General features: G+C 41.2%; 1 protein-coding gene across 1 annotated transcript; it reads left to right on the top strand.

The window, feature by feature from the left end:
- Window positions 1-1,427: 1,427 nt before the first annotated feature.
- On the top strand, window positions 1,428-25,725 carry LOC143856367 (MLO-like protein 13). Its single transcript, XM_077366562.1, has 14 exons — window positions 1,428-2,035; window positions 8,500-8,557; window positions 13,665-13,888; window positions 20,352-20,468; window positions 20,730-20,790; window positions 21,765-21,859; window positions 22,860-22,934; window positions 23,054-23,142; window positions 23,646-23,695; window positions 23,790-23,830; window positions 24,164-24,415; window positions 24,509-24,576; window positions 25,075-25,135; window positions 25,233-25,725. Exons 1-14 carry the CDS (start codon window positions 1,913-1,915, stop codon window positions 25,464-25,466), a joined length of 1,548 nt encoding a protein of 515 aa, XP_077222677.1. The 5' UTR covers window positions 1,428-1,912; the 3' UTR covers window positions 25,467-25,725.
- Window positions 25,726-27,432: the final 1,707 nt, after the last annotated feature.

The following is a 27,432-nucleotide window of genomic DNA, read 5'->3' on the forward strand; positions in this document are numbered from 1 at the left end:
GGTTAGGATGATCCTATGGAGCTGATTTTTGGTACACCTCCTATCTATGATAAGGCCTTGCAAATGAATGGTTTGGATCACCACAGGAAATGTGGGACCCATGTGATTGGGAGCTTAAGCGCACCATAAGTTTGGTGCGCTTAAGCTCACCAACAGTTTCCTCTCTCTCTCTCTCTCTCTCTATATATATATATATATATATATATATATATATATATATATATATATATATATATATATGTAACATGTAAGGGCCTTTCAAATGAATGCTTTGGATCATCCTAACAAAGTAGGCCCCAATGTGATTGGGCGCTTAAGCTCACCAACACTTTCGTCATATATATATGAGAAAAGTGTAGCTACACCAACGGCTTAAAATACAGTGGGCCCCACATTGTTCGGGTGATGCAAACCATTCATTTGATGGGCCCTCATATAGATAGGGTGTGCACAAAAAATCAGCTCTATAGGATCATCCAAACCCTACGATTTGTGGAGGCAAAATTTGACGCGTAAAAACCTTTACAAATCTGTCCATTTTTGCCTCCACAGTTTGAAGGGTGGGGATGATCCTATGGAGCTGATTTTTTGGGCACACCCTATCAATGTGAGGGTCTATCAGATGAATGGTTTGGATCACCCAAACAATGTGGGCTCACTGTATTTTAAGCCGTTGGTGTAGCTAAGTTAGCTACACGTATGTGTAGCTTCACTTAACTCTCTCTCTCTCTCTCTCTCTCTCTCTCTCTATATATATATATATATATATATATATATATATTTATATATATATATATATATATATATATATTTATAGGAATCTAGATTCCATTTGAAATGAGAATAGGAATGGGAATGAAATGGAATGTGCGTTCCAATTCTCATGACTTTACCCTACCCGCGTGAAGCATTGCAGCACACATTCTAAAATGCTGCTCTTGGATCAAATATCAAGGGGAGGTACTTTTATCCTAGTTTGTACACCCATCCATCATATAATATCTAGGGGTGCAACTCGGGTTGGGTTGAGTTGAGGCCAACCCGAACCCGACCCAACCCAAGTTCCAACCCGATGACGTTTAACCCGACCCAACTGGAGGAACCCTCTTACCCAACCTGAGCCCGACACGACCCGACCCGACCTTACCCGAGTTTTTAAGCTTACTAAAAACTTAAAAAAATAATAAAAAAGTCAGGTTTCACTCAGGTCGGGTTGTCCAAGCCCTCAACCTGAACTCAACCGGGGTTAGGAAAAACCAACCCCAACCCCAAAGACACCTAACCCGACCCAATTTTTTTTCGATCCCGAAAGGGTCCAGGCTGAACCCCACGCGAGTTGCACGCCTAAAAATTTATCATCTCGAGAATATGACAGGATGCCACCAAATTCGGGAAAAAGTATGAACAGTCCAAAGGCTCTCAGTGCGTATACCCACGATGGCAGTAATGATGGAAGTGTCAAAACCAGGCCTTTCACGGTGGCTTCGGCACAAACTCTCTCTCTCTCTCTCTCATCCACCCATACTCTAGAGTGAGTGCTCCCCAGTGTACCTACCACAATGAATGGTGATAATTGGAAATCCCTTTCAGCCTTTTCTTTCTCGCCACTTGATAGAGCCTTCCAAGTCCCAATAATAATATCAAGGCAAAAGAAGAAGAAGAAGAAGAAGAAGAAGAATGAAGATGCTTTCCTTTCCTTACCTATCTCCTACTCCTTTTCCCATTCTTTGCGTCTCCTTCGCTCACTTTTCTTCTTCTTCTACTAAAATAAAAATAGCTTCTTCTATAATTATTCTTTCCTTGTTTGTTAAAAATTCTATACACTTGGTATTTGTATCTATCTCGGATGGATGGGTAGATTAGATCTGCTCCCCCGCCCCCCCCCCCCCCCCCCCCCACCTATCCTTAAGGAATGGCCGTCCAAGAGGAAACCTCATCCCTTAAGTATACTCCGACGTGGATAGTTGCCGGCGTCTGTTCCGTCATTGTACTCATATCCCTCTGTGTTGAGCGCTTGCTTCACCGCTTAGGAAAGGTAATCTTCCACCCATTCCTTGCTCTTTTTTTTCTTTTTTCCTTTTTTTTTTGCCCTGAGTGGGGCCCTGCCTCTGTATGGGACTAGGTTGTAGACCCAGCCTGCTATGGGTCAGGTTTAAAGGGCCTAGCCTAATGCATTCCATCAGTTCTAGAGCTTTTGGCGTATTGGTTAGGTATCTAACATTTGGTATGGACTAAGTGGGACCTAGCATGGGACGGGTTTAAAGGGCCTAGCCTAATATATTCCATCAATTATGGAGCTTTTGGCGTATTAGTTAGGTATCATATTAGGTATGGACTAGGTGGGACCTAGACTAGTATGGGGCAGGTTTAAAGGGCATACCCTAACACATTCCATTGGAGCTTTTGGCGTATTGATTAGGTACCTAACATTTGATATTAGAGCAGCCACCAGTTCCGTGTTCAAGTCAAGAAAGGGGCGACCTGCGGAGAGGACTACCTGGAGTAAAAGTCACCAGCCACAAAGTGGGCTGCCACGGAAGTGGCTACCTGGAAAAAAGGAGCGCAGTGGAATGTTACAGGTCCTGAGAGTGGGGGCCTGCCTAGGTATGAGACTAGGTGGGACCAGTCTGGTATTGCCGTAAAGTTTGTTTTTACACCAATTTTTCCACTTAAAATGGACATAAATTCGTTATGCATCCATTTTACGTCAAAAGAAAAAGAAACAGAGCCTTTATAAAAATTTGAACTGAGGCACCAATTGAATTGTATTCATAGGCAGGCTACATTGCAGTGCTGCCTTTCTCCAATTCCTTTGGACACAAGTCCTAAACACATACACACCCAATCCACCATGGACAATTGATTACATTGATCAATTACTTTTCCATCATTAATTTTGTTGGCATTTATTTGACCTGCAAAACATGTGATACCTGCCTTTTCTGGTCTCTCCATCACAGAACACAATTGTCATCGTTGAAGTTGTTGCTGTTGGATCCCACATCACCCATCTTGCAGGTCAAATTGCCACTGTTGGATCCGACATCGCCCATCTTGTTGGTCTAGTCACCATTGCCCAAATGGCATTTTTTTCCTTTCTAAAAAACTGATAGTAAATTGCAAAAATATTCATTTGATAAAAGACTATAATAGTCATGCATAGCATAAATTAAATAATTAAGAACTGTATTCAAATTAGGAAAATATTTCAACACTCTCCATGTGTACTAACTTGAGGTATCACAACTAATCACATTCTAAGGTTTTCAAAATTAGCTTTAGGTAATGTCTGGCGAAGATGTTAGCCACTTGATCTAAAGTATCCCACAATTCAACTTTGAACAAGTAACTTGTTCAACATATTATTCGGCTTCGGAACTAATTCTCATATTTCATTCTTACTGAGAGCCATGATCTCTTCTTGCTTTACAATCATCCATATGCATTTCAAGAAAACATTCAGCAATCTTGCAAATTTTGCAATAGTATGTACTCATGTGGAAGCATAGTTTAAAAACTCGACTCGACTCGAAAGTGGGTCGAGTCGAATCAGGTTGAACGAATGGATGCCGACTCAACAAAAACTTGACACTATTTAACTATTTATGTGTAGAAACTTGGGACATATATATATATATATATATATATATATATATATATATATATATATATATAATGCATCAAACATGCATATCTCAATAGATAGCGTCATTTTACACCAGGCAAGACGTGGTGGGTTCCAAGTCTTTTGGTTGATTTCTTCACTCTTTACCCTCAACAACTTGTGGACAAGGTAACTACGAGTCAACTGAAATGAGTTTCGAATTGACTCGACAAACTTTAGTACCAAGTGGAAGTCCTTACATTTCTCTAGAACCATGCGTTATTTCCACATGCCAATTTGATCTTCAATTTTTTTTAGAATCATCTAACGAAGCCCCCTTTCTCCTTAAAATGACAATTTCTTTTATGTGGAGATTCAAAGCCCTCCCTTGAACTTGATCTCCCAAACATAGGAGAGCATGAAGTTGATTTACTTGGAGCTTGTGATGAAATTGGACTTGAGCTCTCATAGTTTTGCATTATTTCACCTCCTCGGCACTTGTGGGGGCCATAGATGGGGTCAGTAGATAGATTTCCTAGGATAGGTTGCTCGGTTTGGAGGGATATTTTGGGTATTTCCTCAGAATTTCAGAAGGGTATTAGATTTAGGGTGCACTGTGGGGATCGTGTGAGATTTTGGTTGGATTTATGGTGTGGGAAGGTAATATTGAAAGATACTTTTCCTGATTTATTTTTGGTAGCGTCTGCGAAGGAGGCTATGGTTGGGGATTGCTTTGCTAGGATGGATGGGAAGGTTATTTGGGCGCCTGCTTTTAGGCGTAATTTCTTTGATAGAGAATTATTATCAGTGTGTAGGCTCTTTGATGCTTTAGAGAGTTGCTATATTAAGAGGGATGGGGAGGATGTAAGGGTTTGGATTTGGACCTCGGCTGGTGAATTCTCGCCTAAATCGTTCTACAAGCATTTACTGCCTTCTTCGGCTGCTCCTGTGATTGCCAAAGTGTGGGACATTCCTGCCCCCCCTTCGATTGTTGTTTTTGGGTGGGCAGCCATTTTAGGGAGAATTCAAACGATTGATTTGCTGAGAGATAGAAAGATGATCATTATTAATTTTTGCATTTTGTGTCGGGAGGATGGAGAGTCGGCGGACCATTTGCTTCTCCATTGCAGTTTTGCGCGCAAGGTGTGGGGTCGGGTGTTGGGGATGTTTGGAGTTCATTGGGTCTTTCCGAGGTATTTGGCCTCAGCTATTGCGAATGGACAATATGCCCCGTGGGGTTTAAAGGGGAAATTTTTTATGGAAGTTATCTTTCCTTGCTGTTATATGGTCGATTTGGAGAGAACGAAATGCGAGAACCTTCAGAGGCAAAGATAAAAGTGATTCCTTTGTTGCTTACAAAGCTACGACGGTAACTATCTTTTGGGCGAAGTCATTACATCTTTTCCAATTTGTGTTAGCGTTTGATCTTTGGTATGGTTGGCAAGGGGTGTGTTCGAGTGGTGGCAGGACCAACATCATTGTTCAAGAATGGGTTCCTCCGGGAGCTGGTTTGCGTAAGTTGAATTTTGATGGATCAAGCTTAGGCAATCTCGGTCCGGCGGGTATTGGCGGGGTTTTGCGGGATGATAAGGGTGAGGTGATATGGTCTTTTGCTGGGCCTATTAGGATAGCTGATTCGAATGAGGCGGAAGTGAGGGCTGCGTATCAAGGTATTAAGTATTTGGCAGGGGAGATTCTGAATAATGTTATAGTCGAGGGTGATTCCATTAATGTTATCTGTTGGTTTTCTGCTTCCCATAAGGTTCCGTGAAGGTTTGCGGATTTTTTTAATGAATTATTAGATATCATCGGAGAGTCTCATATTGAGTTCAATCATGTAAGGAGATCGGCTAATGGGGTGGCAGATTCTCAAGCTAGGAGAGGGGTTTGGTTTGGAGTCATTGGAGAAATTTGATTTTCTTCCTCCTTGAGGGCGTATTGCTCCTTTTGTTTGTTCTGTTTTTCTTTTCTTTGTATATTCTGTCCGTCTCGGTCTTTTTTAATGAATTCTACCATTCAAAAAAAGAAGAAGCCGCCTCATCAAATGCAATGGTATTATGAGATGTAATTTTCTTTTGAGTTTTCTGGTCCATGCATCTTCGAAATTTCTTCTTGTGTCATGTCCAACAAACACATGTCATAGCTTTTACTTTATAATTTTCATTTCTTAATCCAGAACAAGCACATGGCATATGCCACCAAAATCTCTAAAATTGGCTATCAATGACTTAATCTTGTACAAAAGCTCATAAGGTGACCTCATCTTATTAGTTCTTGAAAGAAGTCTATTCATCTTTTGACATGCACATCTCATGAGTTTTGTCCACAACTCCTTGGCCTATTTCTTTACTTTTATCCATATCAACACTTTTGATAAGTGTGTTAACTTGTACTTGGTAACATAGTTTTGTTGTGATGTTCTAACAAAAGTCATTTGCCGTATGTCAACTTGATGGGAGTGTCATTCTACGGATGGAGTGTGTTCTCTTGTTGTTGTCTTGAGTCTCTCTTCTTGTTTAGTGTTGTCTTGTTGTTATCTTGCTATTGTCTTGTTGTTATCATGTCATCGTCACCGGGTTGATGTAGTATCACCCTCTTGTTGGAGTGTTGTTGGTGAGTCCTTTATGTTCTTTGTCCTTCTTGGTATGATATTCGTCCCTTATATGGTCGGTTCCTTCTTCGTGTTCTTGGTGTAGTTTTACGCATTATTGTCCGGCTGTATGCTCGGTTGTTAGCATTCCTATCATCCTCATCTCTTCAGGCGGCGATGTCTTGCCGTCAACCCTGTCTCCAGACGATGATGTCCGCATCGTTGGTTGGTTATCTTATTGTCGATCTTGTCTCTCCGGACGACGGTGTCCCCCATCATTGGTCGGTTCTCTCTACAGGCAATGGTGTCCCCCATTGTTGGTTGTTATCCTTCTCCAGTCGACGGTGTCCTCTGTCGTTGGTTGGTTCCGATCACCTTTCCGGTGGTTGTTCTTCTTCTCTTAGCGTTATGCTGCTTAGCCGTTGTCTCTGCCCATGGTACTTCGCCGTTGTTCGTTGCGCGCACCTTGAGTGTGCTTATTTTGTTCGAGGCTCGCTGTTGTACTCTTGTGGCCGTAGCTATCTTTTGTTATGCTTTTCATTATGTATTCACCACACTAGCTTGAGGAGTGTTGTACCAAACTGGCTGTGTATGAGATTATTGTACTTTTTGGTTGTATGGTTATTTTTTGCTGGTTTGTAGTTTTCTTTGTAGCAAGCTAGAGTTCCATAGTATATACACTCCAGCTTGAGGGGGAGTGTTGAAGAGGATGTAAGGGTAGTTTAGGTATCACTTGTAGTAGTGAGGGTATTATTATCTTTGTACTCATGTTGACCTAGATGGGCCTATACATACATCATTTACATGAGGAGCTCCCTAGTGGAGACTTCCCATCTTCTCTACTCTTCTTCTCCCTCTCTTCTAACCCTAACTCCACTTCTAATAGCTCTTTACTACAAACTTTTCTAAATTACAAAGTATCTGTATGAAAAAAGGATCAAAAGAACTTTGAACATAAAATAAATAAATCAATTAAAAACTATACCGCTCACATCTCTTATACCGCCTAGCTCTCTTCTCTACACAAACCACTCTGGCACAGAAACCACTCAAAACTTAATACTTGATTGTTCTTCGAAACATATTATCATGCATTTGCTATATGTGTATAAACCCAATTGATACTAAAATGTCAATGGATAACTTTCTAATTCCAACTCCAACTGCCTATTTTAATAGCATATTTATTCTAAGAAAGCTTCCTCTAACTAAAGAGTAGAAGTTCATTGTTACAAAAGAGAAGAGATCCACTTTTAAACACATCTATGCTAGGCATTCTTAAGTTAAATGAATGCATGAGAGTGTGCCTTTTCCAGATTATTGGTGTTAGAGGGTATTATTGTCTTTGTACTCGTGTTGCCCTAGGTGGGCCTATATACACATCATTTACATGAGGAGCTCCCTAGTGGAGACTTCCCATCTTCTCTACTCTTCTTCTTCCTCTCTACTAACCGTAACTCCATTTCTAACGGCCCTTTACTACAAACTTTTCTAAATTACAAAAGTATCCGTATGGAGAAAGGATCAAAAGAACTTTGAACATAAAATAAATAAATCAATTAAAAACTATACCGCTCACATCTCGTATACTGCCTAGCTCTCTTCTCTAGACAAACAACTCTGGCACAGAAACCACTCAAAACTTAATACTTGATTGTTCCTCGAAACCTATTCTCCTGCATTTGCTATATGTGCATAAACCCAATTGATACTAAAATCTCAATGGATAACTTTTGAATTCCAAACTCCAACTGCCTATTTTAATAGCATATTTATTCTAAGAAAGCTTCCTCTAACTAAAGAGTAGAAGTTCATTGTTACATATGAGATCCATTTTTAAACGCATCTATGCTATGCATTCTTAAGTTAAATCAATGCATAACAGTGTGCCTTTTCCAGATTATTGGTGTTGCATGAGTATTTAAATATCAATTTTTAGGAATTGTTTTAACTTCTTTAAGTCAACAACTAGTAAAATTCAATCCACTCGGTCCAATAAGTGACTAAGCACTGAATCAACTCCTCATGAAGTTGACTTAATGTTAGGTTTTTAAACATTGATAGTGTGCATCTTTAGAGCAAAGGCGTTTATGAACTCAGTCTAGTACTCAACCAAGCTTCAAGGTGACTAAGCTGACGGTTGGGTGTTAAACCTTGATAGTAAGCATCTTGGATCATTTGAATGTGTGTATTTTCTGTTAGAAGTGATGTAAATTTTCTTTTCTTTTTCTTTTTCTTTTTGTTTTGTCTCTTTAAGCATCAATATAATGCTCTTAAATTGGTTGGCTCTTGTTTCCTATTTCAGTTTTTGATAAAGAAGCACCAGGATGCACTCTTTGAGGCCTTGCAGAAGCTAAAAGAAGGTTTGTATTAGTGACCCACTTTGATATTTCTGCATCTAATATTTTTTACACTGCCAGTTTCATTTTAGTGTATTCACAATCAGTTGGCTAGCAACTTAGGGTGTGTTTGGCGTACCGTTTGAAATAGCGTTTAAAACACTGTTTTGCAAAATGACGTTTTGGTTCAAAATGGCGTTTTGCCAAACGGCTTTTTGATGTTTGGTTGGCCAGATCAAAACGGCATTTTAAACGGCAAACGGAGGTATTGTGTGTTTGGTTGCAAATGCCCCAAAACGGAGTTTTAGTGGTAAAATGACCAAAAAGGGCATTGTTTGGTTGGCCTCAATGTAACTCAACTACTCTTTCATTAGGCCCAATATTAAAAGGTCATTAGGATCTCATTCAAACACTATTAAAATTAAACATCATTGCCACAAAAAAAAATGGCTATACCTTTGGGGTTCTTCTCCTTCTTCTTCTTAACGGCCTGATTTGCCGGATTTGACGAACGAGTGGAGGCGCTGAGGCAGTGAGGCGTGAGAGGGTTTGCAACTTTGCAAAGTAGATGAAGAAAGTAAGAAACTAGGGTTTCTTTTAATTCCTTTGTCTTTAAAAAATAAAATGAAGAGATCATATAATGATATCAGCAGCTCCTTGTTTTGAATTAAATATTAACAATTTAACAAATTTGTGTCTACAAGAATGATATTAACACCCCAACTTTTTTGGTATTTGACGTAACGCATAAAATTGCATGCATATACGTAAAATAGGTTTTGGTGAGGGCAAACACATAAAAACCCACAGCCTAAAAACTTCGTTCAAAACGGCGTTTTGCAAACGGACCTTCCCCCCTCCGTTTGCAAAACACCCTTTTGAGGGTTCAAAACGGTGTTTCAAAAGGCGTTTCAAACGGTGGCTGTGCACCCAAACACTCCCAAACGGCCGTTTGGCCCCAAAACGGTGTTTTAAACGCCAAACGGTACGCCAAACACGCACTTAGTCATTGTGATTTATCTTTCAAAAAAAAAAAAAAAAACTTAGTCATTGCAATTTTAATACTTGTGACAGTTGGTCTTGTATCCACGTGTTAGAAGAAGAAGAGGAGATGAGAATGAGAGAAAGAAAGAGTGAGTTGAGGATAGCTCCTCCTCACTTACGTATTTATATAAAGAGAGAAGAGTGCAATGACCACTATGCCCTTAGGCATCAACGTACACATACACATACTTCTAACACTCCCCCTCAAGCTAGAATGTATATATTATGCATTCCTAGCTTGTTACAAACATCACTTAATTTAGCTTTGCTCAAAGGTTTGGTGAAGGTATCAGCCAACTGATTTATTGACTGAGTGAAAGTAGTGCATATCTCGCCCTGTTGGATCCTGTGATGTATGAAATGGCAGTCCACCTCTATGTGTTTGGTACGCTCATGAAACACTGGGTTGTTACCAATGTGGATAGCAGCTTTATTGTCACAATACAACTCAGCTGAGGAAGATGTTGAGAATCCAATCTTAGATAGAAGGAGCGCAACCATATAAGCTCACTACCAATGTGTGACATAGCGCTGTATTCTGCTTCTGTACTCGACTTGGATACAACATTTTGTTTCTTGCTTGGCCAGGACACTAAATTACCTCCAACAAAGGTGCAATATCCAGTAGTGGATTGTCTATCAGGCCGTGACCCTGCACAGTCAGCATCACAAAAACCTTGAAAAACAGTCCTCTCCTAGGATCGCTTTTCAAATATCTAAGGATCTGAATCACAGCTGCCCAGTGGGAGTTACGAGGGGTACTCATGACCTGGTTGACAACCCTCACGGCATATGAAATATTTGGGTGAGTGACTGTGAGGTATATGAACTTCCCAATTAGCCGTCTGTACCTGCCTGGGTCTTCTAACAAGTCGTCCTCTTCTGGAAGCAGCTTAATATTCGGGTCCATGGGAATAGCAGCTGGTTTCATACCCAAGGATCCAGTCTCATCTAGTAAATCTAAAACATACTTCCGCTGTGAGAGAGAGGCTACTACGAGAGTAAGCTACCTCAATCGCTAAAAAATATCTAAGGCGACCAAGGTCTTTTGTGGAGAACTTTTTTTGCAAAAATACCTTCAACTTTTGTATGCCACATATATCACTCCTTGTAATGATAATATCATCAACATAGACTATGAGAAGCACATGGCCAACACTCGACTGATGACTAAACACTGAGTGGTCAACTTTACATTGTTCAACGCCATATCTCATGAGGGCATCACTGAACTTCCCAAGCCAGGCTCGAGGAGCTGGGATCGCCGGCTGAGAGGATGATGGCTCGGGAGGGGGTTTGAGGGCATCTGGCCGCTAATAAACCTGTATAGGAGCTGCAGAACGAGGAGGAGGAGCTGAGGAAGGAGTAGTAGGAACCAAAGGAAGTGGCAATAGTAAAGAGGGTGAACAGACAGGATCAGGTAGAACATGAAGAAGAATCTGAGGCTCGGATAGACTGCTCTCAGCAGGAGCAATAAAAAAGGAGGTAGACTCAAAGAAGCTGGCGCTGACGGGAACAAATAGCTGGCGAAGTCGAGGACTGTAATACTGATAACCTTTCTGGGTACGAAAGTTGCCTAGAAAGACACAACACTTAGCCTGAGGATCCGATTTATCTAGCCCATCCACATTTGGAAGAGAAGAGTGCGAGCAATATTAAGCAAGGACCGGACTTTGCGTTCGGCTACACCATTCTGCTGGGAGGTGTAGGCACAAGAGGATTGATGGATAATACCATGAGAGGATAAGAACTCCTGAAAGCCATTAGACGCAGAAAAGTACTCTCGAGCTTTATCGGTACGTTAAGATTTAAGACGGCAGTCATACTGGGTAGTAATCTCGGCATCGAAAGTACAAAAAGCAGTAAACACTTGGGATCGATCCTTAAGGGGAAAGAGCCAAGTCATATTGGGTAGTAATCTCGGCATCGAAAGTACAAAAAGCAGTAAACACTTGGGATCGATCCTTAAGGGGAAAGAGCCAAGTCATACAGGAGAAATCATCAACAAAAATGAGGAAGTATCGATAACCTAGAAGAGACATAGTTCGGGACCCAGACATTAGAGTGGACTAGCTCAAATGGACTCGAGACAAGGCTAACCAGCCTAGGCGGGAAGGAAGTACGATGGTGCTTCCCAAGCTCACAGGCCTCGCACTGAAAGGACTGAAGAGGGCTAAAGATAATAGTGGACTGCTGAAGTCGCTGAAGAGAAGGATGGCCAAGATGACAATGCCATTGATGGGCATCAACGGAGCTATGCAACATAGCACGAGGAGGATCACAATCAAGGTAATAGAGACCATTGGCCGCATAACCAGACACAATCGTCTTCCCTGTGGAAAGGTCCTGAATGACACAATGGGAGGGGAAGAAAGAGACCAAACAGTGATAAGTTTTGGTAATTTAGGTCACAGACAGTAAATTAAATGGCGACTTAGAAACACAAAGGACCGATAGCAAGGTAAGACCAGGGTGGGGGGAAACAATGCTAGTACTAGAGATGGGTGCAGTGGTCCCATCAGCTAAAGTAACAGTAGAAGGAAGTTGAAGGGGTTGAAATGAGCGAAGGGAAGCAGGGTTACCCGTTATATAGTTGGACACCCCAGAATCAATAAACCAAGGACCATAAGCAGTAAGAAGCGAAGCAAGGGGACTATTGGGTTGTGCAGAAGGGGCAATATGGGCTTGGCGATGTGCATGAGGCGCAAAAACTCATCATAGTCAGTGCGGGAGATACGGACTGGTCCAGTGGAAGGGGAAAGACAACGACTGCCACGGCCAGAAGATCCATCACCAATATACGCACCAAGAATAGAAGCCCCAATCAAAGGGGTAGGATTCAACAATGGAAAGGGAGCCGACGGCGGAGAAGTCGATCCGGTAGTACGAGGGAATCTAAGATGAGGATCCATGATGATAGAAATATAGAGACACCCTCAAGCACACTACGATAGAGGATAAACAAGAGAGAAGTAGAGAATCACACGGCAAGCCCAGGCATAATAGCGTAGTTCCGACGAAGAGACAAAGCATAAGAAGACATAGGATCACTACCCATGAGGAGAGGAGAGGCTAGGAGATGAAGGCGGAGGCACAATAGCTCACTCAGACATTTCAGCAAACACGTAGTGTGCACCTTTGATAGGAAGAGAAAGGGTAGGAAAAACAAGGAAAGGGGAAGCAAACAACGAGAGGAAAAGGAGCTTAGAGGGCCCAAAGGACATACCGCGGCTCGGAAAAGAGAGATAGTGGAGGGAGGCATAAGACTACACGTCAAAATAGAATGGGTAGTGCATTAGAGCACTAGGAAAAATAGAAAAAGATGCGAAGGAATAGAAAATAGGCGATTTAAATGATGGAGGGGGCGGCACTATTCACGGTACTGTTCATGACGCTATTCACGGGTACGGTTCACGTCACTATTCACGGGTACTGTTCGCGGCTTAGGGTTTGGAAAGAATGGATTTGGGGTTAGGGCTAGGGCTAGGGTTAGGGTTAGAGTTAAGGTTGGGGCTTTGGAGTGAATCGTCGATCTTCAATCCGGAGCTTCGCTTGGGCTTGTGGCAAAGACGGGGATGGGTTTGTCTGAGAGAGAGGGATGAGAGGTGGAGGGGAGGCGGACGTGGTCCCTACGGTATCATAACCCTACGGCTCTGATACCATGTTAGAAGAAGAAGAGGATGATGAGAATGAGAGAAACAAAGAGTGAGTTGTGGATAGCTCCCCCTCACTTATGTATTTACATAAAGAGAGAAGAGTACAATGACCACTATGCCCTTAGTCATCAACACACACATACACATACTTCTAACACACGTTATCTTCTTTCTTTTCTCCCCACGGCGGTTTTTAAGTGCAATATTCGATAGTAATTGATTGGCTTGAATGTTAGGCGAGGGGACTCAGGCTGGCTGGGCTCCCAAATACCAAATTTGAGCTCCAATTTTATTATTTAGTTTGGAATACCCTTATGTTTACGCAGACACAAAACAGGAGCATGTCATCAATCACGCCTAGTGTTCGTTTTTTACGACTAAAGTATACAATATTGATATGATTCTGCCTCACAACAATTTTCTGTATGCAGAGTTGATGCTTCTTGGCTTCATTTCCCTTCTATTGACCGTCTTTCAAGGTCTGATCAGCCACTTATGCATTCCCATGAGTTTTTCATCCCACATGCTTCCATGCAAGAAGGGGGATGACTCCTCTTCTATCATGCATCATCGTGAAAACTTCTCACTTGGACTTACATGGAATAGGCGACATCTTTTGTCTACGGGTACTGATTCTCAGCATTGCGCAAAGCAGGTATATTCAGTTATATTTCAGCCCCTCCCTTGAATATGATATATAGACAAACACACATGCACATATATGGGCCCTTATATGATGGATGCGGATATTTTTCCTAGGAAAACTATGAGGCATCTGGCCACATTTAAGCCTTCAAATTGGTCTGGAAGATCAAAAGATTGGTCCTGAGCAGGTTTTCCAACAGTGGCCCTGTTTTGAACTATGAAATTATGTTAATTATGCCAAGCAAAAAATTAAGATCGCTGCAGAATGAGGGCTGTACATATTGTTCAAAACAGTAAGCACAATGTTGAATTGCTTGGAGTTGGGAAATCTGTGCATATTAATGGGAAACATGTTAATGTAGAAGTGAGGTGGATGTGAAAATTGCAGTTAATGATGATTTTCTAAATTTGTATAAATGGGTAGTCAATGAAGAGCCAAAAGACATAGAAGAGCCAATGACTTCCACTTTGGGAGTTGAGAATAAGGTATTCTGCCTGGGCGGGGTAAGAAATTGATGAAGCAAGCAACCACAAACAATTTGATTGGCAAAAAGTGAGATGTCAGAAACAGTTAGGGAGCAAGGATATTCCCCATAGGCATGATAGTAGGTTTAAGTAAAAATTGTCACACCCCGAAACCTCGTACACAAGGCCTGGGGACACGACAACACCGTATACCTGTAAAGAGACCCTTACAAGTATACAAGGCTAATAAGCAATATCAAAACCAACAATTGGTAAAAACAATCTCCGCAATTGATAAATATCATCCGGGAATCAAATAATCAATCTCAAGTTCTCCACTCTCGCTCTACCCAAAATAACAATTAGCGTAGTCTTTATCAAGGTTTTAAATTTCGGTTTCGGAACGCATTTCAGTCCTCACCGAAACCAAAATTTCAGACGAAATCAATAGAAATTAAATAAAGTAATATTTTATCCCGTACCAAATTTCGACAAAATCCCCGAAATTTCAGTAATTTTGGCTGAAATTTTGGGATAATATTAAATAATGAATAAAAAAACTTTTTTGGGAGAATGAGGATGGCTACTGTCAAAAAAGAGCAGAAGGAGGCGGACTGGCAATGCCGTCATTGCGGCTACCAGAATTCTGGATGGCGGAATAGATGCAAAAGGTATCCGCAAGCTAGACTGAATCTGCCCCCCCCCCCCCCCCCCCCCCCGGCACATCGAGGGGAGGGGAGGCCCATAGGGAGATTTAAGCATGATAGAGATAATAGATCAGGAGCATGGTTTTGCTCTCTCTGTCAATATCTTAACTTTAGTTGGCGGGATGAATGCCGCTGGTGTCATAGGACTAGAATTCCCTTAAAATGGGTTCCTCGTGCTAGCTCATCATCTAGCGTAGAACCCAATGGTAGTGAAGATGATCTTTGGCCTGATTCGGGTAAAATTTATTGCCAGAAAAGTTCAGGGGTTCCACTTTTATCTATCTCGGGTAGGGAAGTGGATGTGCGAATGGGTTTCCTAAAAGCCTGCCTGATAGGGAAAAAGAAAAACCATAATGAGACCTTGCAGGAGCTCTGGAAATGGGCACAAGTATCCTGGGAACTCCCATCTTTACATCGTCCTTCTATGTTGGCGACCTATGGAGTTCTTTTTATGTTTGAAACAGAATTCCAAGCATTACAGATCCTCGCTAAGGGACCTGCAGCCTTGGATAACCACTTGCTTTCCCTCTCACCATGGAAAAATGAATTTATTCAAGGGGAGGATGCTCATTGGGTTTATTTTTATGGCATCCCATTGCACGCCTGGGCTGTCTCAACGGTGGAGGCGTTAGGGGGCCTTTTTGGTAAGGTTATAGAGACCAAGATGGAAGGCAACCACCAGAATTGTATGAGTTACGTCTCGGCCAAGATTCTAGCCCCACACTGGCTTTTCCTTAATTCCTGCGTTAAGCTCAAAATTTTAGACCAGACCTATACCATTGGGGTTGTTCTTTTGAAGGAAAATTCTGATTCCGCTATCCCAGGATCGGGTATTCCTTTGCCGGCAGATCTATCTCTGGCGTCTAAGGGGCTTTTGCCTGGTGAGCCGTTGGGCCCCGTATGGAATTCAAATTTTAAATCTTACCAGTCAAATCCTCAGGTTGGGATGCCTAAGAATGTGCCGATGGTCTGCCTCAAAAAAGGTGTGATGGGACCTGAAGAGAGGAAGTCAGACCATTTAGGTCTACTGTTGGTGAGTCCCAAGAAATCTAAAGCCTAAATACCCTGCCCTTAGGCAGAAATCTGCTTTGATGGCTGCACCCTTCACTAATACCAATACGTTTGTCTTCACCCTAGAGTCAGGAAGAGTTTTGATTATTGTGCCCCTGGCGGTTTTAATGATGGTTTAAATCCCCTAGCCAGGAGGTCAAGATCTCAAGAAAATTTCCTTATGAATATATTGGGGAATATCTTGGTTTCAAAACCAGGATCAAGGAAGACAAACAGCAGATTGTTGAAGCTCCTAAAATTTTATTCCAAATCTGGTAGGATAGGTCCCATCTATAGCTAATTCAATAGCCGTGGATCCTGGGGCTGAAGGAGATTTTAGTGATTAAAGCGATTATGGGTGCATTCATTAACTTATCTTTTCTCGGTAGCTAGGAAGTTGGTATTTTATCTTGTGTCTTTTCAGTTTTCTAGTGCTCTTTTCTAGGAGCGGACGTTTCAAGGTCCTGGGTATGGTCTTAAAGGGTACCCTCAACCTCATTTTGAAGAGACTCTCAAGCCTAAAGAAAGATTTCTTTTTTCTGGCTACCGTTAACAAAGGAGGAATGGCATCTCATGATGATCCAGGATTATTCTCATCTTGCTTTGGAAGACGGCTATTCTCTCTTTATGCGTTCTGGAACCTACTCAGGCTAGAGTCTCAAGTCGGGCCGTTCACTAGGTATAGCCTCTATGGGATTATTTTGTTAAAGGACAACCATTTACCGTTATACAAGCACTCTTTCTTTAAGATTCTTGGGTTCAGAAAAAGGGTTGTGTGGAGGCAAATTTGGGAGGAGACTAAGGCGGTGGGTATCCGGCTGGTGAAAGAAAACCCTACAAGCAGAGAATCTCCGGAAGTCCTGAACAAGATTCCGAAGGTTTTTCTCCTTTTTTGGCCAGAATCTCAGATCCAGTATAGCATGGAGGAAATTCTTTCGGTTTTGATGACTTGTCCAGAAGCTCAAACTGAATGACTATCTAGATGGTGATGACAAGTCTATTTTGATGAATGCCTTGTCTCTTCCCTGTCTTTGAAAAGATGAGAGCGGGACCTCAAGAAATAAAGGTTAGTAGATGAAGATTTCGAAAGGGAAGTGAAATAGTTATTTGACAAGGTGGCAGCGTATGGAAGTGTAGACCTCACTGTAATAGTTGACCTTGAAGACTTTTTTTGGTTTCTTATTGGTTTAGGAGCATGCTCCTGGTCCCCAATGTAACTTTCATAGTATCAATGAAATTGTCAATTATAAAAAAAAAAAAACTTTTTTTTGGGGATATTCCTTAAATTTCAGCCCGGAAATTTTGAAAATTCGGTCGAAATTTTGTAACGTTTCGGACTTTACCCAATTTCGGTTCCAGTTGAAATTTCAGATTGCGGTCGAAATTTAAAACCTTGGTCTTTATACAAAAGTTGTCAATCATACTCACGGTCTCTAGATGCCAGGAACAAATAAACTAGCAAGGAAGAGTCAAGCCTCCGCTCCCTCATCCACACCACGAGGGTCAAAATATGAAAATGTTAAACCGCGGTCAGTTGAAGCCCAGTACATAATAACGTGCTACAATAGTGGAGTCAAGCATGCGAGAATAAAGGTAAAATCAGGTAACCAAAGGAAGTAAGGAACTACACACATAACACTAGCATGGATCCACATCACTGCGATAAGTGTAACAATAGATGAGAAGCAAGGTCTAGAAGTCATATCTCAAGAGTATCACATCACGGTCATCGGCTTAGTCCAAAAAGCAAGTTATTGCTTACACCGACTGCCCACAGTGTCGGGACTAGTTCCTCACATCACGTACCTGTCGACAAGGCCAGCGTATCGTCCCACTTACGGGACCCAAATAGCCAACGTCCTAGCCCCATTGGTGCGGCCCCTTATTGTCCACATATAATCCTAAGCCTCCTTGTGAAGTGTACACACATATAACGAAAAGATTCGAAAGAGTACAAAGATCGAGTGGCAATGATTTACATGGTTTCCACAAGGGTTTCAATGTAATAGATGTCCATCAGTTATCAACTGTGAACTTCACATTTCTAAAATATTCACAGAGTTTCCACAATAAGCTTCAAGTTATGGAGCACATAAGTATCAATGAACCCAAGGTTCTATAACACTTCTCACAGTAAGGAAACTGAGCATGCAAGACCCGAGCCAAACTTACATCAAGGTTTCACATAGTCAAAAAGGTTATGCGAGTTGTAAACACAAAGGGCACATATTCGAGTCGAAGATCAATTCACCAAAGTACTACGAAATTACGTACCTTAGTGTCCAAAGCAATTCTTCACGCTCTCACTTGTAGGGGCAAAGTATACTCAAATCCTATGCAATATATCCAATAAGGAGTCTTAGGAGATGAAACAAAGTGGAGAAGCCCTGCAAAACAACTCATATCGAAACAATATCGGAAAAACTCAAATTGATGGCCAAACCCACCCCTAAGACTAGCAACGGGGTGGGGCGGGTCTGGATGTTGCATTCCCCGTCCCCGCCTTAAGGAAAATTCCTCATCCCCTCTTCGGGGATGGCGGGGAAATCCTCGCCCCGTCCCCGCGGGGAATATCTAGTCTTCGTCCCCACTCTACACACTAAGGGCCAAAAGGCATATTTGGAATTTAAAAAATATAATTTTTTTGATAATGCAAATTATGTATTGATAATGGCATAATGCAAGGTATTGAATCGAGGCGGGGCGGGGCTAGAGCCATCCCCATCCCTACCCCATCCTCGCTCCAGGGAATTTTTTAAATCCCTGTCCCCGCCCAAGTCAGGGAATCCCAGCTCCGCGCTGGTGGAGCGAGGCGAGGCAGATCCCCGTTTATACGTGGGAAATTGCCATCCCTACCCACCCCTAGTCGACCTAGGCCAAACACTAGTCTCCCGGTCGAAGGTCGACCACATACATGTTGTTTGGGTTTTTTGCGAGAAAACCCCTATTTTCCAAGTTTCAGTCATTTTGAGAGGTTCAAACTTAGTCTATACACATCCAAATCAACCATGGTTGGATTCGATGGATTCCGTATGACGAGGAGAATCAATCAAACCCAACTTGGTTGATGTAAATCACCGGACGAAGATCGGAAGAGGAAATCAAAGTCTAGGTCAAAAATCGCAAATATTCGCTTTTGATGATCAAAACATGATGATCTAGGTCTCTTTGGGGATCCGAAGACACAGTCAACCCTAGGAACTCTAGATCCATCAAAGGGACTCTCCTAAACACGATTGAAAATCCAAAAACACATATTTCTAGGGATTTGCTAAGGTCCATCGCAAAAGGCTTTTCGTGGCTGGTCTGTCGCATGTCAGACCAGCTACCTCATGAATGGAGACAAAAGCTGTTGTCTTCATTCACGAGGTGGCTGGTCTGAGGTGAGACAAACCAGCCACGAAATGCCTTTTGCGATGGACGCTAGCAATTCCCTTCATTCGCTAATATCAGACATTTTAAAGGTTTTCGAAGATACTTATCATGGACATAGCACTTACCTTGGCTCACGATCTATAGCTTGTGAATCCACCTCTCCTCTTTCTTCCACAAGTATGTGGGCTGGAGAGACGGAAAAAAAAGTTTTAGGTTTAGGTTTTGGCTAACCTCCCACTAACACAGGAAATGAGGTATTTATAGGCTTTCTTGATAAAAGCCCTAATTTCACTCATTCCAAAGACAAAAACACCCTCGTATAGGGAGGGACGAATCACTATGGGGGTATTTTAGGGTATTTACTAGAACCTAAGCTTTCATTCAAAGTCCAAGCATATTGAAATAAAGTATCATTAGTTTTGGGGTGTTCTCAAAGAAAAGTTGTTACAACTTGAAAAAATCCATACCATGCAATTTTATTTTTTTTGAAAAGATCCATATCGACAACAATGGCTCGGATATAATGTCCAAGGCCCTATCCAGGGACAAGCATGAGTATTGTAAAAGCATGACTGGCTTGGGCATGATGAAGCCTTCTTCATGTGTCGGGAGGGAGCGATTGTTGGGATTTCTCTTATGTGGAGGTGGGACATATTACACCTCTAGTTATGAAATTATGATCATGAGATAAGTTTGTGTTTTGATCTGGCGCATCTCTACATTTGCTTATATTCCACAGTTGTCCATTACTATACTATTTGGCAATGCTTACCTTAAATTTCACAATGTTTCCATTTTATGCTCTACATACACATGCAATAACTATAACTATGATCTCAAAGTTCTTAACTTGCTTTTGATTCTTTCTTATTTCAGGGAAAAGTTCCTTTGTTATCCATTGAAGCATTACATCAACTGCACATTTTTATCTTTGTCTTGGCACTTGTTCATGTAGTTTTCTGTGCCACTACCATGGTTTTAGGAGGGCTAAAGGTATGATAATTTCATTATCTAGTGTTTCTTTTTTGTGAAAAAAGCAAGCTGGTCTTTATACGAATTATAAGCTTCTCCCTAGGGTGGCTGCCGCTCCCACCTTAGAATCTTGGACTTCCTTACTATTTTGAATAAAAAAAAATGATTGAATGATTGTAAGTGCAAAAATGAATTTGTGGATGCATTGTTATCTGTACCTGTATGTGTGTCCATCATTTCTTATTAATGACCCTTGAATTGATAGATTTATACTTGTCATAGATACGCCAATGGAAGCGTTGGGAGGATTCAATTAGTCGTGAGGCTTTAAAGGCAGAGAAAGGTAACGGTTACTGATATTCTTGTGTGCTGTATGTCTTGTTGATATATACTCAACTCAACTCAACTAAGCCTTTGTCCCAAACTAGTTGGGGTCGGCTAAAGAATCCTTTCGAAAATTTTCATGAAGAATGTGAAAGAATCTACCCTGCTCAAATTGACTAAATCTAATCCTGTCACTAATTGGATTCGTCTACATGGGTCATTTTCATCCATTCTCTCCTATCCAAGATCATGTTCTCTGTTATGTTCCTAGCCATCAAGTCTTTCCTCACTTTTTCTACCCAAGTTGTTTTCGGTCTGCTCCTACCTCTTTTTACTCCATCAACTTGGCATGAGTCACTTCTTCTCACTGGAGCATCCTAAGGCCTACGTTGGATATGCCCAAACCATCTTAAGCAATGCTCTCTCATCTTCTCCTCAATGTGCTACCCCCACCGTTTTACGGATGTCTTCATTTTTAATTCTATCTAACCTTGTGTGGTAGCACATCCATCTAAGCATTTGCATCTCCGCTACACTCATCTTATGCACATGCTGCTTCTTGATGGCCCAACATCTGAGCCGTACAGCATGGCTGGCCTCACAGCTGTCTTATATGTGTGTGTGTGTGTGTGTGTGTGTGTGTGTGTGTGTGTGTGTAAGTGCGCCTTGTTGGATCCAAGTCACCCAACCACATATATCATTCCTCTTTGAATTTTTCAAGGTTGTTAGAAATGTGATCGGGTGAAGTGGATCTAATATGGCACTCCCGAGGCTGGTATTTGCAAGGTGGCCCTTCAATTTAGCATTCCTCTCTCTCTCTCTCCATGTATCTGTGTGTGTGTGTGTAGAGAGAGAGAGAGAGAGAGAGAGAGAGAGAGAGAGAGAGAGAGAGATTAGAAGTACATGGTGGGCCTTTCAATGTTTGCAGACAATTCAGCTAGCCTACCATGTAGTTCAATATGTGATATAAACTAACTTTTTGAGCTGTTTCAGGGCCAGAAAGCACCACAGCTGCTCACTATCGTCACCAGTTTGTCAAGGAGCGTGTTCTAGGATTTTGGACCAAGTCAGCTGTTGTAAGCTGGATAGTGAGTTACTACACCAATTTTGACTGATATATTATATCATATTGTGCGCTGAATTAGAATGGAGAGGCATTTTGTAAGAAATTGGGATTTTCTCACCAGTTTCTCTTTTCATTGTTTACAAATTTGGATGTTGCATGAAATATATGTCATGATTTTAGTAAAATAATCCTGCATTGATTAGTTGGTTCTTCATGTACCCTCAAATTCTATCAATGTAGAGGAATTTGGACCCCTGGCTTTCAATGTTCTAGTGCATCACAATCAGCGTTGGCCCGAAAACTCCACATTTGGAGTGCTTTGGCCCCTCAACTGGCAGCAATGCAAATATCATTACAGAAAATGCTAAATGCAGCTATGCAAATGGCATATAACATATTTTGATGCCCTACGAAGCTATGCAAATGGCAGATAACATATTTTGCTGCCCTACATTTGCCTAACATTATCAGGAATATGTCCTGCAGAAATGAAAGTAATAAATTTACTATCTCCTCCTGAAACTTTGCATACCAAGGCAGAGGAGACCACCCTCCGTCACCCATGTTCTTGAATTTAATGGTTCCATAGAAGTGCGTCACAATTAGGATTGGCCCAAGAAACTCCACATTTTGAGTGATCTGGCCCCCACAGGATGCTATGCAAATATTGTTATAGAAAAAACTAAATGCAGGTATGCAAATGGAATATAGCATATTGCAATGCCCTAAAGTTTGCCTAGCAATGCCAGGAATATGTCCTGTAGGAATGAAAGACAATAAATTTATGTATCTCCTGAAACATTGCATACCAAGGTGGAGGAGACCACCCCCTTCATCCATCTTCTTGAATTTAATGGTTCCATATAATCAAAATTTAGTGTTTATAATGTTCACTTAAATCCTTCTATCATGTAGGCAAAGTGACTTCTTCTTTCCTTCGTTTTTCTACCCTATATGATGCTCTTCTTATAAAGCTTTAAGTAATGAAATGTTTCTTTCGTTATATTTATGTTTTATCGTAGATTTCATTCTTCAAACAATTTTATGCTTCTGTCACCGCGTCAGATTACACTGCTCTTCGATCGGGATTTATCACGGTAAGCTTTTTAGACTTTAATAATCACTAGTTATTTCACCCATTTGCTGTTATAACTCCAGATACCATGCTCGCTCCTTTGAGGAAAGAATTCAAAATGCGTACTGTCTCTTGTTCCAGACACACTTCCCTACAAACCGGAACTTTGATTTCCACAAGTACATGATGCGAGCACTTGAGGCTGATTTTAAGAGAGTTGTTGGCATAAGGTAATCAATCTTCAAAGAGGACCAATCCCATCCATGTAACTCATTTGCAACATATTCTGACATTATTCACATGTATCCTACCTGTGCGTGGACGGTTAGATCATTAATTCGGATCATCCGTCCAGTAGTCCCAACCCATGATAAATGGCAGCCAGCCCAAAAAATGCTCTGATCAACCGTCCGATTGGTGGAACCAATGGCTAAAATCTACAAGGCAGTTTTTGTTTTACCCATGCTTTTGAAGGCCACCTGTCTGACATCGGGATCATCCGATCAGTGCAAATTTTGCAACGGCACATCAATGGTGGGGCCCACTGGGTGGACAATCCAGATCAGACATCCACTTGAGGTGACCATCATATGATGCAAATAAAGGGAATTGGCAATTTTTCAGCTTCAAAGGATTTGACATCCTTCATCTCTTATTTCCTTAATGGAGGGTATTTTCAAGACGAACAGAGAATTTTGTATTCTCTCACTGACAACACACAATTTATATGCAGCTGGTATCTGTGGCTCTTTGTTGTTATCTTCCTGTTGCTGAACGTAGATGGTATGTTTGAGTCCCGATAAAATTATGGTTGTTGATCCTAATGTGTATCGGAACCTAATCTTTCTTCATCATCTTATTTTGGTTGTTTATGCAGGATGGCACACATATTTTTGGTTATCATTTTTGCCTCTGATTGTAAGTGTGTCTGGACTTCAACATTAGTGTGTACTGGTGTTTGTGGTTGCTTGCTAATTGCTGAAAGTTTGACCCAAACTTGGGATTGATGAGGGTTGCTAATTGCTGAAAGTTTGACCCAAACTTGGGATTGATGAGGGCTGGAGTCTGAATTGCCTCCAAACTCGATTTTGTTTTTACTAGAGTTTTCTTACTAGTGCTCAATTGAGCTTTTGGGCACCCAATTGAATTATTCCTGTATTAGATCTAGTTTCTTTTGAGTTGAAGCAAAATTATCTATTCAATCTAGTTTCCAAACACTGATTCTAGCCAATGAACTGGGTGGATTTGTAGCTTCTACTTGTTGTGGGTGCAAAGCTAGAACACATAATTACTCGAATGGCTCAAGAAGTTGCAGAGAGGCAAAAGGATGATGTGGAGGGTCCGAAGAATGATCTCATAGAGAGGCAGAAGGGTGACCTCCAAGCAGCAGTCAAGCTCTCTGACAAGCATTTCTGGTTTAGTCGCCCTGGCATCGTTCTTTACTTGATTCATTTCATCTTGTTCCAGAACTCATTTGAAATAGCATTTTTCTTCTGGATCTGGGTAAGTAAATCGGAAGGTTCACACACATTATAGGCATGTATGTGTATACATACTATGCATGTTTAGTGCATTTATTTCTCTTGATATCAACAGAGCACCTACGGCTTTGACTCATGCATCATGGAGGAAGTGGCTTACATTGTTCCCAGGCTCATTATTGGGTATGTTCAGACACAACTCGCTCTTGCTTTCATCTTCGGTGTTGCCTGCTTGAAGCATCTTGCTTCTTGGCTCTGTCATGAGACAATGTTTAAACAAATAGGAATGTTCAATGATAAAAAAAAAACTCGTTCATTGGCTAAGTCCATCTGGTTTGGCCAGGCTTCGAGTACCGGGCAAACCTTGGTACGTTGAGGAGTTTTTATTGTCAACTCAACTCGGTCCGGCAGAACTTGAAAATAAAATAAAAAAGAGCACTGAGAGGGTGCCATGTCATGTGTATTGGCATGATCAGGTGCAGAAGTAGGGTCATGCCTGTAGTTTAGGGTGTAAAGTGCCCCATGTATGCTTACTTCAGCAAGGTTGCATGCTTACACTGGCCTTGGCAATCACTTATAAAAGAATTCAGTACCAGCATATTGTATTAAGTAAATGAATCAGTGTAGATGCATCCATCTCAAAACTCTTGGTAAATGCTTAGACTGGTTTACTCTGCGCAGAGTGATTATTCAAGTACTCTGCAGCTACAGCACTCTTCCTTTGTATGCTATTGTTACCCAGGTAAGCCAGTGAATTTCATATAATTTCGTTCTGTTTGAAGGTAGAGTTTTGAGATGGTTTGATTCCTTTCACCTTTCTAACTTTTGTTGAATGAAAGATGGGAAGCATGTTCAAAGTTGAGGAGCACACAAAAACATCCCTGCATGGTTGGGCTGAGGGGGCAAGGAGGAAAAAGAGACCAGCTACATCATGGTGGAAGAAGCGTGGTAGCAATAGTCAAGAGAGTGGCCCATCTATGAAGAAGATGGCCATTCAAGTGGTTGGAAGTGCTCTTGATGCCAACCAACCAGTTGTCTTGGAAGGAATTACAACCTCATTAACTGAAATTTAATATCATCATGAGCACAACACTTGTGCTCCCAAATGATTCGTGTTTCTTCTATCAGTCACCTTATTTTTGTGACATTGCCAAACTCTGTATATTTCCTCTCGTGTAAGTAAAAAAGGATGAAGTTGGAGAAAGCAAACCAGCTACTTTTTAGAATCTTTATATTGGAGACTTGACCCCACCCCCATCCTTATAACCGAGTGTTTCAATTTTTCACTTCATAATATGAAAAACAAAACCAAGTAGCATAGTTATCCGCTAATTCAACATGTTTTTCTTATAAATATGTTTTAGTGAGGGTAGATCTCCTTATATAATAAATCTTGGGGAGTGATAAATCGACTCCCCTATATCTTAAATCGACCTCCAATGTGCCTATCTCTCTCCTCTTTCTCTCTCTAACCCAAAGGCGAGAGAAAGACACATATAGGGAGTCCATTTAAGGTACTTGGGAGTCGATTTATCACTGTTAAATCTTTATTAATGCAACATGTTGATGCACATTAGACTGCTAGGAAAATGGGAATCCGTTTTGTGGAAAAAAAAAAAAAAAACGGGGCATCATTCATTAGAGCCACCTCCATTAAAAGACAGAGGAAGGGAGCTCAATTCCCCAAAAAGCAACAGTTACATATTGAAAGGGTCAAATCAATGGTCATGTCACTCCCGTTTTTATTTTCCGGAAATTTGACACAAGGGGACAAATAAATGACATAATATCAGAGGGGTCAAGTGTATGTTGAAAATCACAGAAGGGGGTCAAAACCCGGTTTACGAAAATATGAATGACGAGAATGCCCCTCTGCAGAAACAGAGTGATATGACTTTGAGAAAAAAAAATCATTTCAGTTTTCCCTCTTCTCTCCTCCCGTCTCTGTTTTTTTTATTTTCGTCCTCTCCTCCGGTGATCTCTCTGGCAATCTCTCCGGCGATCTCGACGAAGGTGAAGCACGTATCAAACCTCGCATTTGAAGGAAACCCTACCTGGTACGTCGTTTCCTTCCCTTCCTTTATTCAATCTCTTTTTTATTTATTTTTTAAAAGGAAAATCAGGTTGACAGAGATGCAAAGGGGGGGAGGGGAAATCCTTTTTGATGCAATCTGTTTTTTATTTTTTCCAGTTCATATACATGTCAGTTACTGCATTTCCTCCTACAGAGTAAAATAGTTGTAAATGCTTGTAAATGCTGTTTGTTGCTGCTAGGGTTTTATGTTTTACATTAATTTGTGAAATGGAGAACTGTTATGCTGTTTTTTTATTCTAGGGTTTTATTTTGTACATTAATTTGTGAAATGGAGAGATGGGATTTCATTTCATATATGCGTATGTTACTGCAAATTCACCTACAGAGTAAAATAGAGTTGCATGCTATTTGTTGATGCTAGGGTTTTATTTTTTACGTTAATTTGTGGAATGGAGAAATGCGATTTCATTTCATGTACATATCACTTACCGCATTTCCACCTACCGAGTAAAATAAATGCAAATGCTCGTCTTTTATTTTTACAATTTGTGGAGTGGAGAAATGGGATTTCAAAAACACCTTCTTCAATATCATGTAGAGCTCCCCTATATTGCCCTTCAAAACCCTCTTTAGGTACTAGTAACCCCACCTAGATAGCTGAAAACCCTTTTCTGTGAAATTGGGGACCATGGTGGGCAGTTGATGGGCCCTCTATGGGGACTTCTTCTACCCCATTTAAGGACCCATAACACCTTCTTCAATACCATGTGGAGATCCCCTATATTGCCCTTCAAAACCCTCTTTAGGTACTACTAACCCCACCTCGGTAGCTGAAAACCCATGAGAAGCCTCCCTTATGTACTAGTAACCCCATTTATGTAGCTGAAAACCCCTGAATTTGAATTTGAGGACCATCTTCTGGATTCGATGGACCCTCCATGGATTCTTCTTCTACCCCATTTTAGGGCCCATAATCCCTTCTGTAATACCATGCACAGCTCCTC

The sequence above is a fragment of the Tasmannia lanceolata genome, unplaced genomic scaffold (genome assembly GCF_043159265.1).
Source record: "Tasmannia lanceolata isolate RefF3 unplaced genomic scaffold, GAP_Taslan_0.1 ptg000023l, whole genome shotgun sequence".
NCBI lineage: Eukaryota > Viridiplantae > Streptophyta > Magnoliopsida > Canellales > Winteraceae > Tasmannia > Tasmannia lanceolata.

Bases quoted from the DNA above. Each gene is read 5' to 3' on its own strand.
- LOC143856367 (XM_077366562.1), top strand. From the start codon at position 1,913: ATGGCCGTCCAAGAGGAAACCTCATCCCTTAAGTATACTCCGACGTGG. The intron at 22,935-23,053 runs GTAAGCTTTTTA...CTCTTGTTCCAG, and splicing joins TTCGATCGGGATTTATCACG to ACACACTTCCCTACAAACCG. The intron at 25,136-25,232 runs GTAAGCCAGTGA...GTTGAATGAAAG, and splicing joins TGTATGCTATTGTTACCCAG to ATGGGAAGCATGTTCAAAGT.